Here is an 18,144-nt window from a genome sequence, read left to right as displayed (position 1 = left end):
TACACTTGCAAAAAAACGTGGATTTCTACTTGAATTTCTGTATAAATTAGTCATTAAATGTGTACCTATTCTTCATCTGAGTCACAAAAATAGACAAACACAGTCTGCTTAAACTAATACCACACAAAAAATGATATAATTGCATGGTTTTATTGAACACAGAATGTTAACATTCACATTGAGCGGGTAAAAAATAATGCAAACCTTTGGATTTAATAACTGGTTGACCCTCCTTTGGCAGCAATAACCTCAAACAATCGTTTCCTGTAGTTGCAGATCGGTCAGAAGGAATTTTGGACCATTCCTCTTCACAAAGCTGTGACACTCTAGGATTCTTCCTCACCTCATTGATCATTCTGCACTGTGCTCTTGCAGTCATCTTTACAGGACGACCACGCCTAGGGAGAGTAGCAACAGAGCTAAACTTTCTCCATTTGTAGACATCTGTCTTAGCGTGGACACGTGAACATCAAAGCTTTTAGAGATACTTTTGTAACCCTTTCCAGCTTCATGCAAGTCAACAGTTCTTAACGGTAGGTATTCTGAGAGCTCTTTTGTGTGAGGCATGATTCACATCAAGCAATGCTTCTTGAGAACAGCAAACTCAAAATTGGTGTGTGTTTTTTTATAGGGCAGGGCAGCTTTAACCAACACATCCAATCTCATCACATTGATTGGATTGGACTCCAGGTTGGCTGACTCCTGGCTCCAATTAGTTCTTAGAAAAGTCATTAGCCTAGGGGTTCACATACTTTTTACACCCTGCGCTGTGAATGTTAACAGGTTGTGTTCAATAAAACCATGCAAACATATAATTTTTTGTGTGGTATTAGTTTAAGCAGACAGTGTTTGTCTATTGTTGTGACTTAGATGAAGATTACAACACATTTAATGGCCATTTAATGCAGAAATCCAAGTAACCCCAAACCCTTTTGTGTTGCCCATATCTATTTGTTCATCATTTATTGTTCCTGGTAACAATTATTTTTCTTCAAACTTCCTTCAATGTTAATCCAATCCAACATGTCCTTGTGCAACTATTTCTTTGACAATGAGAGTAATATAGAGGTTCGGTACCAGTTATAATTTGTTTCTCTTAAAGCACACATCCAATTAGGGAAGCATGTTAGAAACATTTTTCCTCAGGCAAGCAGGAGGATACCTCAAAATCAGTATTCAGCACGTAGCACTTGATTTCACATGCAATGCCACCCTAGGTAGAGTTAAGCCGTGTGGAGGTGCCACACTGTCTGTCAGTCGGCTCTAACCTGTCTAAGGATGAAAGCCATGGCGTCAGTAGACTCCCAGTAGGACGCGTGGAAGAGTGGAGGCAGCGCCACGGTGGGGAAGGCCGAGAGCACGTCCGGACAGTACAGCACGTAATCCAGCCGCTTACAGCCCCACCATCTACTGCATACTGAGAAACAAGAGCAGAAACAAGAGACAATTCTTTATTCAGTAAGAGCGAGACAGACAAATGAAGCTAGGATATGGCAGAGCATGCTCATGCACCAGATGCTGCTCATCACTGACCTTTTGTAGCTTTTATTTTAGACTAAAAGTATCCAAAAAAGAAAAAGAGCAGAAAGATGCTTACAAATGTCAGTTTCTTATGCTGACTGCTTGTGCATTTACTAGCTAACTAACTCACATAATAATTTCTCTTAGCGTGTTGTGATCCTAAAATTTTTGCAGTAATTACATGACAAAACAATGCAATATATAGATTAATTTACTCTATTACAGTATGTAGTATACAGTATACAGTGTACAGTATAGCATACCACTAATTACACCTACTTAAGATGTATAGTATCTGTAAAAAGAATGTGCAATGTGCAATTTATCTGTATTCAGCATGTATTAGACAAGGTTATACGAGTGTAATGGAATGCTTTAAGTAGGGAGCTTTATAAAATATATATATATATATATATATATATATATATATATATATATATATATATATATATATATATATATATATATATATAGCGTGTTCAATAAATAATTGTATTTCCTGTTGATAATTAATAATAACTCAAATGCAAATGAAACACACCTTCCTCCAAGAAATACAGTATGGTATCAGACTATGGTTGCCAAGCAACATAACAATAAAAGCGTAATTTATAACTTGTTGCATGAATACAGAACCCGACATACATGGGTCAGCCTTTTTTTTTTTTTTTTTTTTTGGCATTTGTATTCACTTTTGTAGGCAGTTGATGTGGGCAATATGGCCCTAAAATAATATAACATAAATAATATTTTTGGCGATATGAAAAAAACCCTGAAAAATATAATTCATAATTTTCTTCATACTTCATATATGTAACGTTTTCTATTATTCAGTAAAAACATCTGTTAAATTTTTCCATTTTGTAAAGAACAGTAACTAACCGAGACTGATTTCGATGCAAGAATAATAATAATGTAACAAAATTAATAATGTCATATAGCAAAAAATGTATGACATTACTAAAGTGCAGGATATTTAATACATACTACTTTCAAGACAAAATAGCACTATAGCCAAAAGTTTGGATACACCTCTTCTCATTTAAAGTTTTTTTCTTTTTATGATTTTTTTACATTGTAAATGTAACACTGAAGACATTAAAGCTATACAGGAACACATGAAGACTTATTTTGTAAACTAAACCAAGTGTAAAACAAACCAGAATATGTTTTATACTTTAGAAGTATCCACATTTAGCTTTGAAGACAGATTTGCACTCTCCTGTTACATGAATTATTATCATCATTATTATTAGCTTAAGGGAGGCCTGACAGTGGGTGGATGACAGATGGATGGGACATTTAATTTCCGAACGTGTGGTGGCATTTAATATTACTTGATCCACAGTGTCAGTCTGTACTATGAATTAGTCACTGAAGGTGGACAGTACATTCAAACATCCAATTAAATTTTGTTAAGAGACAGAGTTGTTATAATGTTATAAGGGGATAGAGATGTTTGTAAAACCTAAATTTCGAACTAGTTCAAAGAAGTGATGTTAAAAATGCTAGATCAATGTGTGTGTTTAAAAGAATGATAAAAGTTTGTTTAAAAAATATAAAATACTATAATGTATTACAATGTCAACTGTTGTTCAGGAAGTTTTTGATTTTGTTTAGTTTTGTTTTTGGTTTTTGGTATTTCCGGGATAAAAGGGGCAGATATTATAAGCAGATATTATTTTTCTTCTGTATATAAAATGTATTTTGTTCTAAATGAAATTAATAAATCTTCTAAATAAATAATAAATAAAAGGTGGACAGTGCAGTGGGTAGTGGGTGGTACATTGCTGGGTTTTAACACACCAGCTACAATTTGGATTTAGTTTGTTTCTGCTGCTGAATTTGACCATCCACAAGCAGAAATTGAGATCTGATTGGTCCAGATGCTGTATTTGACCACCCTTAAGCTTGAATAGAGATCCTGATTGGCTCTGCTGGTGGGTTTAAACATGCCCAAGCTAAAATGGAGATTTTGAGTGGTTCTGTTGGTGGCTTTGACCATGCCTGAGCTGAAGTGGAGATTTCAATTCTTTTAAATTAACAAATGGAACTATAATCAGATAAAATAAGATTAAATTCTCTTTAATTCAGTTATATTGTGTTAATTTACTGTTAATATGTTACAAGCAGAGCACTCAAGGCTCTGAATATTCAACACCACATTTTTCTATATAAATGTCAGGAAATAATGAACAGGAAATCCATCACATAAATATCCCTTTGGCATTTGAACAATTGCCATTGTTTATAATGAGCAGGTCTGAATACACAGGGCTCGTAGCTGTTGAAGAAAATGCTCTGCAGACTCACGTTGTGAGATGGTGGAGTCCAGCTGGTCTGGTGCAGATGTGCTGTTCTCAGGGTCTGTCGCTGCCCGTCCTGCCCTGCAGCCGCCCCCAGGGCAGCATGGAGTCTGAATGGCATCTGGAGTGCTACTGCCATCAGACAGGTGTTTGACAACAGTGTCAGCTGGAGGAATAGAAAAACAAGGGAAAGAAAGGTGAATATCATTTTGCAATACAAGATGTGTCCAGTACAGAGTCATTTTAAAATATTACAACACCCTCAATATTTTTAATCAACCATTTACTCACAGGGTTGTTGCACCATTTTAAAAGTCAAATTTAATGCTTTTTAAGACCCAAAAATGTAGTCATATTTTCCTAGGTAGAAAATAATTTGTTATGTTATGTATAATGTTGTATGAATCAAAACTTAGCGTAGCTAATTTGCCGCCTACTTTTACTATGATATCTAGCTCAGCGCTAATGTTAGCTAGCTTGGTGCTAACCATAATTCTCACCCCGTTAAACATAGCTAACTCGTTGTAAACATTACTGATATCTTTCTCAGCACTAATGTTAGCTAGCTCCAACTAACCTTAATTCTCTCCCCAGTAACATAGCCAACTCGCTGCTAATGCTACTATGTTAGCTAGCTCTCTGCTAACCTTAGCTCTCCCCCGGTAATGTAGCTAACTCACTGCTAATATTATGGTTAGCATGTTAGCTAGCTCACTGCTAATGTTACTATGTTAGCTAGCTCTCCACTAACCTAATTCTCTCCCCAGTAATGTAGTTAACTTGATACTAACGTTACTATGTTAGCTAGCTCGCTGCTAACTTTAGTTCTCTGTAGCCAGATAACTCGTTACTAACATTAGTATGTTAGCTAGCTCACTGCTAACGTTGGTTAGCTCTCTGTTAAGCTTAGTTCTCTTTATGGTAATGTTAGCTAACTCGCCGCTAATGTTAGCATGTGCTTTCCCACCGGCATTAAACACACCGTCTGAAAATGTAATACCTACAGCAAACTTACAGTAAATTTAAGACAATTTAAGACCTTAATTACTCAGATTTTATTTTAAGAATCTCTTTAAGGACCTGCAGGAACCCTGACTCAGCTCCACTGAGCATATAGGAGTACAATAATTCTATTTTTACAGACTATATTCGAGTATCTATTTCTCTGCATACTTTATATCGTCGCTGTCCAATGAAAAACACTTATCTCCAAAATAGCAACTTTACAGGAGAGAGAAAAACTTTGTAAACTTTTAATGGAAGTCAATGTAAAAAGAGTTTATTTCAGGTCGATTTAAAGATTTTCTATTGGTCTGTTCATCAAGAAATGTTGGTACAGTGTAACGGGCAGTTTGTCTGTTCAAATTATGTAGTAAACTAAAAATCAACAAAAATGGAGATAAGTGTTTTTCATAGGACAGGGACGATATCCTCCTTTCACCCAGTTATTCAATGGTCAAGACCCAGAAGACCACCACAGATCACAAATTGTTTGGGTGGGATGTAATTTTTAGCACTGCAGAGACACTGACATGGTGGTGGTGGGTTAGTGTGTGTTTTGAGCTAGTACGAGTGAATCAGATGCAGCAGTGCTGCTGGAGTTTTTAAACACTGTGTTCACTCACTCTCCTGCTCTCTATTAGAGACTCCTACTAGCTGATCCACCATGTAGATTTAAAATCAGAGACAGAAGATCTTCCATCTGTTGGCTGGATATTTCTGGTGGGTGGATTATTCTCAGCTCAGCAGTGACTTTGAGGTGTTTAAAAACACTTGCATACATGCACCACCACAATGCCAATGTCACTGCAGTGCTGAGAAAGACCCACCACCTAAATAATACCTGCTCTGTGGGCTCCTGACCATTAAATTACCAGAAAGAGAAGGCTACTCAGGTAGAGCAGGTGTTCTCTTTACTATTAAAGAACCATTTTCTTTTGCTAGAATTATTCGCTAAGAAGCTTTAAGGAAACCCAGACATGAAGATTTTTGTTTAGAGCAAAACTTTGCAGGGTGCTAGATCACAAGGACCAGAACTGATCACACTGACATAAGTTTTACCACAGTTTTGTGTAGGTCTGGGTCATACCCTGTTTTTTTTACCCTTGCTCTGTGATCATGGTCGATGATAATGGGTTTTGATGACAGATTATGAACATGCATACCAAACAGATTAAGGAAAGGAAGCTGACAGCCCACTTAAATTTTGCCTTCACTTTAAATTAGCTTTTGCACTCTGCAGAAGGCTGTGATGGGCACTTCAAAATGTGGTGTAATGTTTCTGTAATGGAGTTTACTCAGAAAACCCTCTAATTCCATCCTCTGATGCTGATAAATACACACATACACATGTGTGTGTAGAGAGAGAGAGAGAGGGAGAGGGAGAGAGAGGGAGACATCAAGTGACCAGTCTGGCATGCAGCAATATTTCTGCTTTAACCCCTGTGTGAAGTCGCTCTGACCTCAGCTTGGCCGTCTAAATGAGTCTAATTTGAGAACATTTTCTGGCTTTGAGTGCTGCTGGCACACACACAGCGCAATACTGCCCCTCCAGTAGAGTCCAGAATACAGAGAGCCAGAGCTGCTGAGTGACAGTCATTTACAACACTGTGCTCTGCTCTGTTACTTCTTACTTCTGTTATTTCTGTCAGAATCCTGTAATGAACTCTTGTCTTAACTGAAATATACTTTATTTTTGTCTTGCTCAATAGAAAACCTTCTTTTACATTAGAAGAGAGTTGCTTTCTATTTTCTATTTCTTGTTTTTGCATTCCAAATGTTATTTGTTGCCAAAGTTGAATGAAAGGGTCTGGCTCAAAATCTCTTTTCTAGTTCATCCCAAAGGTGTTTCATGGGGTTGAGATCAGAGCTCTTTGTGGGCAAGTTAAGTTCTTCCACACATAACTTGCCCAACCAGTAGGGTGGACTAGGACCAAATACCCCCCCCCCCCCCCCCCCCAAATTGGCCCACCAACTCTCTGGGCGTTATTGTTGATTATATCTACAGTAAATGATGGGATCAAGGACAACCCCTCACAATGTGCACCTGGCATACGTCTGGAAAAGAGTGAAAAACGTGTTAAATGGCAATGTGTTGGTGAAATTGGGTTTTCAATAAATTGTTATTCTGTAACAACCTTTCCAAGAAAGAAGATCTATCAAATTTACACACAATCGCACAATATAGTAGGTTGTAGTTTCTTTGAAAAGAACCATAAAACTTTTTTAATTCAGAGTAGTAATAGAACAACAGAGTTTTCAGAGGGCCACGTTTTTGTAGGCTTTTAGGCCTATGGAATTTATGCTTGACAAATAAGCAAATGATCGTATTAGCATCACACAAGCATAACCCACACATATGGCTAGAAAGAGCTAAAAAGAAATCCAACAGTAATCTGTAATATATGATTAATCCATTGTGGAAAACATTCAGTGATATTAACAGTAACCTTCTGTGACTAGTTTACTGCTTTATTTCTCAGTTTTCAGTCACAAACACGCAAGTATAATCCAGTGTCTGAGGTGAGCTCTGTGTCTTCTCTGAGTTTCCCTGTGACTGTGTACACTCAAGGTCAGAGCGTGTTTTGCATCACTGATTCAAAAATGCGCTTGATTCATGAACCAATTCACTCAGTGAGTCAACTCTACACTCAACCCATCGTATATGTTTCTCAAAGCATCCAAACACCACACAGATCATATGATAATTCTCCAAATATCAGAACATTTTTAATGTTTAAATACCCCCCAGCTTTTAAATGCCTTATTTTGCCGTTTCCTCTGCTTTTCTGCAATCGAATAAATCAAAACATGCGTGGGGGCGGGGCTTATTACAACAAGTTTTCTGGTTAGGAGGGGCTCTCCTCTCAGATAGCACAACATTATCAAATTCCATAAACCTGTTAGGTTCTTTAATTGAAATGAACAATCAACATCATCATACTCAGTGATGTAAGACCTGCAGACTATAATAATAATATTTTCTAGAGGTTAGGAGTGTGTGTAGACAAAAGAGTTCTTACAGATGAGAGCGGAGCGTCCATCACCCAGTGGGTAGCGCTGGTAGCGGGGCACAGGAAAGGGGGGTAGCTGTGTGAGAGAAGGATGCAGCAGGGGCTCTAGACGTGAAGCAGAGGGGTCCGATGGGTAGAACAGATTAAAGATCTGAGAGCAGGCCGGATGTAACTGAGCCACTGCAGAGAGAAAGAGAGGGAAAAAGACAAACAGAGAAAGTGAGCAAGGCTGTTAGTAAACCAAACCAATGACTCAAAACAGATATACTGTACAAATATTGACACTGGCTCAAGAAAACATGTATTAATGAATGATTAATGAATTAATTAAACTTTTTCCAACTTGCATAGTATTTGGTAAGCACTTTACTATCTGAATCAGAGAAAAGTGCCCTTCATTATCTGTATAACTATTAAGAACATTACGTTAACTGACAAAATAAACTTAATTAATCAATTTCTTACTTTTAGTTCATTTAGCATTATTATTTTCATCAGGGTCAAATAAGGACAATGTGCTAAAACACTAGAGAGCTGGACAGAATCAACCCGTGCTGTTTGTCTTTTAAAGGTGCATAAAAAAAAGCATAAGGTACTCATGACTGTGCTTGTGTTTTTCCTCAGGTGGTTTAAACTCTGTGTGTGAATGTGATGGTGTAAGTTACCCTGAACAGCAGGTAACACAGTTCTCCTCATGGCGAGCACCAATCCCAGCGGGCAGCCGAGAAGAAAGCAGTCAGCCACCTCAAAGTCAAAGCAGCCTGGGTGCCTTAAGCTGCTCTGTTCTTCCTGAGACAAACTGAGAACCAGAGAAGAACAAAAACACTAAAGTAGTCCAACCTCTCTGTACGTTTAATGCATCTCCAAAGTACAGCTTCAAACTTTAGTATTAAGAGGTTATTAAATACACTCTTTTATACTGTGTTTATTAATGTTTAAAGCATCAGACGGCAAGTTTACACTTCAGTTACTTCAGTATCTACATACTTACTAACTTATTTTAACTGTAGTTGCCATAGTTGCAAAATTTTATAGTATTTACTGGCTTTAGTACTGAACTAATGTAAGTTATAATAAGAAATAATTAGATTGAACTATTACTAAATTCTAAACACTCATATGAATATAATTTGACATCACATACTGTATGTGTCATACACCATTAAAAGATTTGGATTTTTTATGCAGTATTGTGTCCTTCACCAGCTTATTTTAAAAGTTTAAAACCCTTAAAAATATGTATAATTTCACAAATGTAATAAAATGTACTATTAATTTTAGTACTAATAAAATTACTATTATTTGATCAAGAAAAATATTGTGATGTTTGCTTCTACTTTGATTTTATTTGAATGATACAAACTGTCTTTGCCATTACTTCATTCGACATTTTAAATCAATAAAATACTTAATTTATTTAAGTTCATATATCAAAAAAAAAGTTTTCACATGCATGAAGTGTTTATTATTACAAACACACAATTTTTTAGGTTTATTTTTTCACCCTCCTTTTCCCCTTAATTAAAATTTTATCATTTTGTATAGAGACATTTAACATTATCTCTAAACAAAATGTTTACTTGTATTTTTTTCTGCTCTGTAATTTCTCACATTTAAGCAAAGAATCTACAGACACAGTCCAGAGAGGAGAGACCTAGGGAAGGAATTCTTATACAAGATTAACAACAATAATGTATGGAAATCAATGCTCTGCTTGACCTTTACGAGGGAGCTAATGGTGAGTGAGGGAGGTGAAATCACTCATTAGCTTTGAATTTTAAATTATTATCAAAACCACACTGCTGTATATTAAAATGGGATGATAACTACAAGGCCTCAAAAGTAAATTATCTCCAACACCTAAGGTAGATTCCAAAAATAGCAAAGAAACTGATTATGCCATTAAATGACCTGCCTATTATTACAATTTACTGGAATTAGTAAAGTCAAGAAATTAAAAAGTCTGACCTGCTGAAAAAGACCCCTCTCTGACCTCCTGCTACGTCCGCGTCGCATGAGTCACTCTGTTTGCGGATGAGCGGATGGCGGATGCCTGGGCCTGATTCACAGGGAGTGGAGACGTCAATGTTGCTCTTGCTGAGGCGTTTACTGCCTCGTAGATTGGGACTCAGACTGCTCATCACGCCAGGTTTCTCCTGCAAAAGAACGAGAGAGGCTCAGTCAACCTGCAAAAGAGCTCAAACTCTTCATCTGGAACCAACAGGTTCAGCTGGGTTTGGGCATTTCTCTAAAATTCTGATTTAGGTTTCTGATCATCTCCTAAATTTAATGAATTCTGGCTTCCAAACACTGCTTTCTGTGTTATTCTTTCTTCAAATTTTGTTGGGCTACAGATGGTGTTGGACAGAATGGTGTCAGAATAAAAAGAGGGAGTTTATCTTACAGTATTCCACATAATTACTTATTACACCTTCCTTATTACTTACTAGTTGGAATATTTATAAAAAAAAATTACAGTTGATTAATGGTTTAAATTATTTAAAATAAAACTGACAGGGGCTCAGTGTGGTCCAACAGGCTAAGCGCTGCCACTATGATCAGGAGATCGCCGGTTCGAATCCTGTTCATGCAGCTTGCCATCAGCTACCGGAGCCCAGAGAGAGCTAAATTCGCCTTGCTCTTTCTGGGTGGGTAGATGGCACTCTCTAGCCACATCACTCCAAAGGGTGATGTCGATCAACACAAGGCTTCTGTGAACTGATGTATTGGAACCGAGTCACTGCGCTTTCCTCCGAGCGCGCTGTATTACTGATCTGATTGCATTCAGCAATAAAAGCATTAGCAAGGTCAGGATGCAGGATGAACACCACCCCTCTTCTTTGTTTACTCCACAACCCATTAAACCCAAAAATATTGGATAGAGCACCATTATTCTAGAGAACACAATTCCACTGCTCCCCAGCTCAATACTTTAAGGCTTTATACCCCTCTAGATCAAGCATCAGATTCATGTTTACCAAAAGCTCAAAAATCTTATTCTACTGGCGATAAGCCTTTAAAAGATTTAAAGAACCTTTACGTTATAATTTTAAAGGTTTATTACACATTAAAGATGTGAGGTTTTGTTTGATTAGTGATGATATATTATCCTGTCTTGTGTCCCATTTTCATATCCCCTGGATCCCTACATGAAGCTCCTGGACTTCTTCTGTCTCTCAGTCTCAGAGCAGCTGTGCAGTCATCAGCTAATGCAGCAGCTGGCACAGCACAGGTGACTGAGCGCTCATTAAAGCATCAGCACAAAGTGGCCAGGCAGGCAGGGCTGCTGGGAATCAGTGCCCGAGAAACAAATCGCCAACAGAGCTGCAGAAACTCAAGAGTGCCTGCATTAAACGGACGATCAACATGGGGAGAAACTCATTTCAACGTTGATAATTGCACCAAATTGAGTTTGTAGATTGAAACCAGAATTTTGTCTAGCAATCAGCCAGCACTCTGCTTGAAATCGTCTTGGAAATCAATTATGTTAATGGCTTTTTTGCAATTTTATCCCAATTTTCAACACAGACTCCACATCAGATTTGCTTCCATGTGTTCATTTGAGCTCTATTTGGGAGCACACAATCAGTTTCCTCATTCTGATTCCTTTGTCATTCTCACATTGCTTCCATCTATGAGCAATATGTCGAGATGAAAAGACTTTTTCATGTATAAAGACAGAGTGCATTCAGCCACACTCACAATGCAGGGGAAACAACTCATCACTTGCTGTTGAATTGCACTGTATATTGCACTGTGTGTTTTTAAACTGACCATACAGAAAGCTGTAGGTTTAAAAACCCTGATTTCACAAATTTACATGTCAAAAAATGTGTTGTTAAAAATGGTTTCTGCTACTGTAATGCTCCAACTATTTAGAAAACATGCTGTGAATTGAGCATTAGATCTTACACGACAATATGGGGAGTTCATAAGACATTTATTCAGACTAATACAAAACATTGAGGATAATAATAAGTCTGCAGCAAATCATAGTGTCGACTATAACCAATCAGAAAGCCTGTTTTCACATTTCCTTGAATGGGCTTTACTGACTTTGGTTCCTATAGAGGATTTGATCTTTTCACTAAATGAGTTTAACTGTTTCTGCTGCTGCTAAAGCCAAACAATGTCTAGTAATAATGTACAAATATATTATTGCCATACCATACCATACACATTTTGGTTATCTATACTTTTACTGGAGTAATATACTCAATCACACCTGCACTAGACCATAGCAGATGTATGTAGTCTAGTATGTAAATGTCCCAACTAAGCTTCTTTAATATATTTACATTCTACTAAAATGCATTAGTTTTTTAAAGGGCACAGGAAGCCTAGTACATCCCAAATTTAAAAATCCAAAAATTAATATATTAATATAACATTATAGTCATTATGGCTTTTAGAAAAATGTGTTTTGGGGAGGGGGGGTTGTGAACTATAGGACCCTGTGGCTCGGCCTATGCTTTTGTCCTTGATGGCATTTTTTTTTTATACTTATTTATTTTCATACATATTTGATTCAGAGTGATACAGAACAGTGTGGACAATGATAATAGTAGAGTTAATAAGATATAGCCTAATAATCTAGACATATTCAAACATATGGTTTTCCCTCACAAGGGCGTGTTTTTTCTGTAATGACACGATGCGCTCTGTGTCTACAGACACCACGCATACTTACTTTTTCTAAGCTGCTTTATTTAGCATGCACCAAACACTGCTGCAATGTTTATTATTACAGATAAAGCGGTAGTTACTTCCGTCTGGCATATCCACAGTGAGCCATTGTTACATAAAATCATACATTCAAAATTCAAAACATGTCACAGCGAGTCAATGGCTTACTTCACTGCATCAGCTTTAATTTTCTTTCTGCCGCGTGAAGCCTTTTACAATGTGACTGCGCGAGTGTGTGAACATTACAATGATTCGTTTCAGCTTCTTCAAAGAAATCCAACCTATATTTCATAAAAGCCTTTTTCTACTTCTCCTGATGCAAAGACATGAGCAGACTGAACAGAGGACAGAGAGAAGAGAGAGCATAACGAGTGCCCTGGAACATTTTCAGCAGCCAGGTTGGAGGATAGAAGTGTTTTGAAGAACAGAAAATGAGAGGGGAGCAAAAGCATATGTCAAAATAGACACAAATTTATGTCTGATAAGGACAAAAGCAGAACCATATAGAAAAGAATCCAGGACAGGTAGAGAGTGCTGTTTGTGAGCAGTATCTCCCATTCTGTCAATGCTTTTCTGTGGAGTACTGTATATATGAGCAACCTGTGCGTGCAGATGAAAACATGTGCCAGCAGTGAGTGCATCTTATGTAGCTTCATGAAACCATATCAGTACATTTTTAGATTAAATAAAAAATAACCTGAGTAAATACACAAAGAAGTTTGTAAATTATGATTTCACTTAAGTGAAAAAAGCTATTGATACAAACCTGGCCCTGTGTGAAAAGATAACTGGCACTCCTGTGGATTAACTGTGTTTAACTACATTTTTTGGAGGCTGAGTTAAATTTTACTAGAAACAAAAACAAGCCTTAATACTGCCAGACCTGTAGCATCAAAGAATCATTTAAACAGAACCTGTCTTACAATATGAAGCAGATAAAGGTCTCACTTTGCCCCTATCTGAAGAAATTGAAGAACAAATGAGAAAACCAAGACATTGATCATCTGTCAGTCTTGAAAAGGTTACAAAGTCATTTCTAAACCTTTGGGACTCCAGCCGACAAAGTGAGAGCTATTATTATTTACAAATGGAGAAAACATGGAACACTGCTGAAGCTTTCCAGGCATGACCAGCCTACCGAAATTACTCCAAAAGGGCATGGCCTACTCATTCAGGAGGTCACAAAAGAACCCAGAACAACATCTGAAGAACTGCAGTTCTAACTTGCCTCAGTTAAGTTCAGTATTCTGTTACATCTGGCGTAAAATCAACACATAATTTCAGAACAAAAAACATACTGAAAGTGAAACATGGTGGTGGTAGTGTGATAGACTGGGGCTGCTTTGCCGCTTCAGGATGTGGACAACTTACTATGGTTAAGTGATGGAACCATGAATTCTGTTCCCTACCAGTACCAAATCTACAAAAACAACAGGCTCCATTAGCTACAGATCAATGTTGAATGTCCTCAGGAAATCAGGAAATAGGAGTTTTGAAACATATATGCTATCTATATGCTTGAACTAAACACCTGATATTCATTCTTGGTCATTCATCAATTTTTGAGATTTTATCTCGTTCACAGGTAGTACTCGTTTTTTTGGAAATGCTTGCTAGAGGGGTCTGAAAAATCACTAAATCTAGCAACAAAATCGTTAAGTTGGCAACCTCATGTTGTTGTGGAAAGGGGGCTGGAACACTTTACGTTGCAGTGCCTGCTGGGAATGGTAGTTAGTGCAGGGAATTGTGATATAGGCCTTTTGTTTGTCCCATGGGCTCTAAGGGGCAGTAAGAGAACATACATGTCAGCAAAATGCCCACAGAGAATAACCACGTCCTTCTACAGTATGGGTCAAGAATTCAAAACTTCACATGGACATATTCTTCCATATGTGGAAAATACACTCTTGTGGAAAATTCACAGTGAACGCACAAACCGAACAAACCCATATACTTCTCAACCAGGGAAAAAAATAAGTGCTTAATGCTAAAAAGCTAAGTACTTAAATGAATGTAAGATAAATAAATGTCTTAATTTATCACAATCTACCTCAATACCAGGATATCCAACAGTGTTACTGCATATCACATTTTTTCTCCATTCTGTACAGCTCTAGAAAGAAATGTGTGTCTTTTTGTATCTTTACCTTGAGGCTTTCAGTGCTGTTGTTTCTGCTGTTCGCGTTAGGGCTAACTTGTCGCTGGTCTCCACTGAAACACAGTGCATCAAAACAGAGCACTCCTCCAACACAGTCTGCCACCAGGCACACCTGAGAACATACCAGAATTTTAAAAAAGAGACAGATATTGTCAGATATGTCATTGCCGAAAGTGTATTGATGACAAAAAAATGCCTGTGTTTTTCTCCTCATTAAAATAAATTTCAGTATTTGTTTTTCCAGACTAGTGACCTTCCTTCTTTAAAAAACAATGTCTGTTTATTTGATGAATTTAAAATATTGGAAAAGACATAATAGGCCATATCTTACACCCTGCGAAAGACGCGTTACAATGCTCGTTGCTATCTTACACCCCAAAAGCAGTCTATTTTCATGCTCTGAGCCTGCATTACGTTAATATCTAAGGCACTTGTGAATACATCTACGCAGATGGGTGTGGTGGTCTGGAAATAAGATGTGTTCAGATAAACTTCTGGCATATTGCCATCTTGGCAGCGGAAAACACAGGTGCGCCACTGACTAATTTGAACCCTGACAGCAGTCAACCGTCAGACGTCCATTGCTATCTTGGGATGCAGACACACAAATGCGCAGAAGCGCAGCGCGGTTAAAATACCAATCCACCAATGTACCTATCTCTTAAAGGGAATGGCAAGTGACACACTGATTGGTTTATTGCATGTCACAACCAAAACACACCCATGATTAATTAAGAGAATTATTACATGCCTTTTGTGTGTTTCAAGCCGCACTTTTCCCGTTGTTACGAGAGCAAAGACACACTGACACACTCTAATTCAAGATGTGGAGAACATGGTAGATGGCTAATCTATAGATTGCTAAAATAGGGCTTAATATTTCGCATCTGCCTTGGGTAAAATCTGTAAATACCCAGTAATCATGCATAAAAATGTGTGCAAAAGCACGTCCTTTGCTTTTTTTAACTTTATTTAAATACTTTTTTAAATTAATTCATATATTTTATTATTCATTCATTGTTGTAGTGTGATTAACCTAAGATCTGGGTATATTGAGAGAAACTGGCCCTGATGTTCTGCAGTCAAATAGCACAACCTCAAGTGTATTACTGCATAATTACATAATATATTAGAATCGATTTAAAGATTCCAAAATCAATACAGCTAAATACCCTCACTCGACGCCTGCATTATCCACAGACGAACCGAGAATGCAGCTCAAGCTAAATGCAGGCACTGAGTGTCCTCATACATCATCAGTGTTTACCTGCCCAGAGAAGCCCACACCCTCTGGTGACTGCAGGAAATTGTGGTAGACCTGATTGGCCTGAGCGATTACTGAAGCCACAGCGTCCTGGTATCGTGGAGCGGCGATGGCGAGGATGGGCAGAGCGGCCAGAGGTAAGTGATCCACGCTACTGGAAACACAGCTCTCATCATAGCTGTATGGATTCAGACTGTAAAGAGAAACACAGAAAAACATCAGCTATTCGAGGCCTTTGTGCACCTCATCGACCGCAGCAGCAGAAAAACAGGGCGGAACGCTTGTTATATTACACACATTCAGCTCGACACAGAAACAGTATTTAGAGCCCATTGTCAGTGTGGAATGAATACCAAGTGCGCAGGCAATTTCTCCTTCCTCTGAACTTTTAAGTATTCCAGAGAAGCTCAGGCCTGCCATGTTGGCAGAACTTCACTGCAGTGATGTCTGAGTAGAACAGCGCCTCAGTGAAAAGCTTACAACTCCCAAGATAAACGTTTGTAGTGCATGTAGAGTAAAGACCAACTAATCAGGTCAGATATTACAGCTCAACAGATTATGTAACAACAGGAAAAAAGGCAGTGTAGGCAAAAACATACATGTAAAACATATATTCCAGTATTTGTTCTGCCACTTCTTCTTTAAAAACAATGTACAGGGTGGACCATTTATATTACATTACATTACATTACATTACATTTGGCAGACGCTTTTGTCCAAAGCGACTTACAATAGTCAAGTACAATGTAAAATAAGTTTAAAGGAAAAACATCTTTGGATAGGGATAAAAGGAGGTCAAAGGGGAATAATAGGATAGAGGAGTGAAGGAGAGGAAGAAGGAAATGAGGTTAGAAGTAGTTAGTGTGTTAGAGGTGTTAAGAGAGTAAGTGCTCTTTGAAGAGCTCTGTCTTCAGGAGTCTCTTAAAGATAGCGAGAGATTCTCCTGATCTGGTAGTAGAAGGTAGTTAGTTAGAGGTGTTAGGAGAGTAAGTACTCTTTGAAGAGCTCTGTCTTCAGGAGTTTCTTAAAGATAGTGAGAGATTCTCCTGATCTGGTAGTGGAGGGTAGTTTGTTCCACCATTGGGGAACTCTGTATGAGAACAGTCTGGATTGCTTTGTGTGAATGTTATTGGAGGAGCGCAGCGGCCGGGAGGTAGCGTAAGCCTTCAGGAGCGAGTGCAGGTAGGAAGGAGCCTGTTCTGACATCACCTTGTAGGCGATTGTAAGAGTTTTGAATTTGATGCGAGCATCAACTGGTAGCCTATGGAGCTCAATGAGCAGCGGGGTGACATGTGCCCGTTTTGGCTGGTTGAAGACCAGACGTGCTGCTGCGTTCTGGATCAATGAATCGATGAATATACCTATATGAATAACTAAATAAATGGGAATGGTGGGTGATATTAACTACCTGTTTGTGGCACATTAGAATATGGGAAGGGGAAAACTTTTTAAGATGGGCAATGACCATGGCAGCCATTTTGAAGTCGGCCATTCTGGATCCAACTTTAGTTTTTTCAATGGGAAGAGGGCCATGCGACACATCAAACTTATTGAGAACTTCACAAGTTTTTAACATAACATTTTTCTTTCATTTCTTTATTTACAAATTTCTATTTTATTTAAGTGTATCCATATAAATGGCCCACCCTATATTTTTGTTGAATTTAAAATATAGGAAATAGGACCCTATTTTACCCCCAGTGCACTGCGCGTCATGATGCTCGTTGCTATCTTACTCCCCACCAACACTATTTTCATACCTTGCACCTGCGTGGCTAAAATTGCAAAAAAGTCGCTTGTAAATATATCTATGTGGATGGGCCTGGTGGTCTGAAAAGTAGGTGTATTCAGGTACATTTTTTAAATATTGCTACTTTGGCAGCAGAAAACATAGGTGCGCTACTGACTGATTTGAACCTTGACAAACAGAAAACCCTGACATTCATTGCTAAATCCATATCTATCTTCATATTTACAGTCAAGTATAATTTAATTTATTAATTTTGCAATTGCCAATTGCTTATCTTGAATTTAAAAAAATAGCAGATAATTAACAAAAAGTCATGTAAACAGTTAATGACTGTTTAACTAAAACTTTTTACACTGGTTGATATATTAACAGCAACCAGAATGGATTTCAGCTGTGTATTAGAATCTGTGATGAGATCTTGGTTCTTAGTGGTGGTTCATCACTGG

The 18,144-nt window shown here is 37.8% G+C and overlaps 1 protein-coding gene across 1 annotated transcript in view; it reads right to left on the bottom strand.

Moving 5' to 3' along the window:
• The window catches only part of plrdgb (PITP-less RdgB-like protein), a 123,943-nt gene that overhangs the window by 17,984 nt on the left and 87,815 nt on the right, over positions 1-18,144 (bottom strand). Inside the window, exons 6-12 of the mRNA XM_022676138.2 lie at positions 15,952-16,141; positions 14,674-14,796; positions 9,809-9,996; positions 8,506-8,639; positions 7,850-8,020; positions 3,835-3,993; positions 1,269-1,417 (exon numbers count right to left, since the gene is read on the bottom strand). Coding sequence (XP_022531859.2) covers positions 1,269-1,417; positions 3,835-3,993; positions 7,850-8,020; positions 8,506-8,639; positions 9,809-9,996; positions 14,674-14,796; positions 15,952-16,141 — 1,114 coding nt within the window. The remainder of the gene's footprint in view (positions 1-1,268; positions 1,418-3,834; positions 3,994-7,849; positions 8,021-8,505; positions 8,640-9,808; positions 9,997-14,673; positions 14,797-15,951; positions 16,142-18,144) is intronic.

Source organism: Astyanax mexicanus, chromosome 17, assembly GCF_023375975.1.
Source record: "Astyanax mexicanus isolate ESR-SI-001 chromosome 17, AstMex3_surface, whole genome shotgun sequence".
Classification (NCBI taxonomy): domain Eukaryota; kingdom Metazoa; phylum Chordata; class Actinopteri; order Characiformes; family Acestrorhamphidae; genus Astyanax; species Astyanax mexicanus.
Note: the sequence above shows the minus strand (reverse complement) of the source record. Positions and strands in the feature narration are given on the sequence as shown.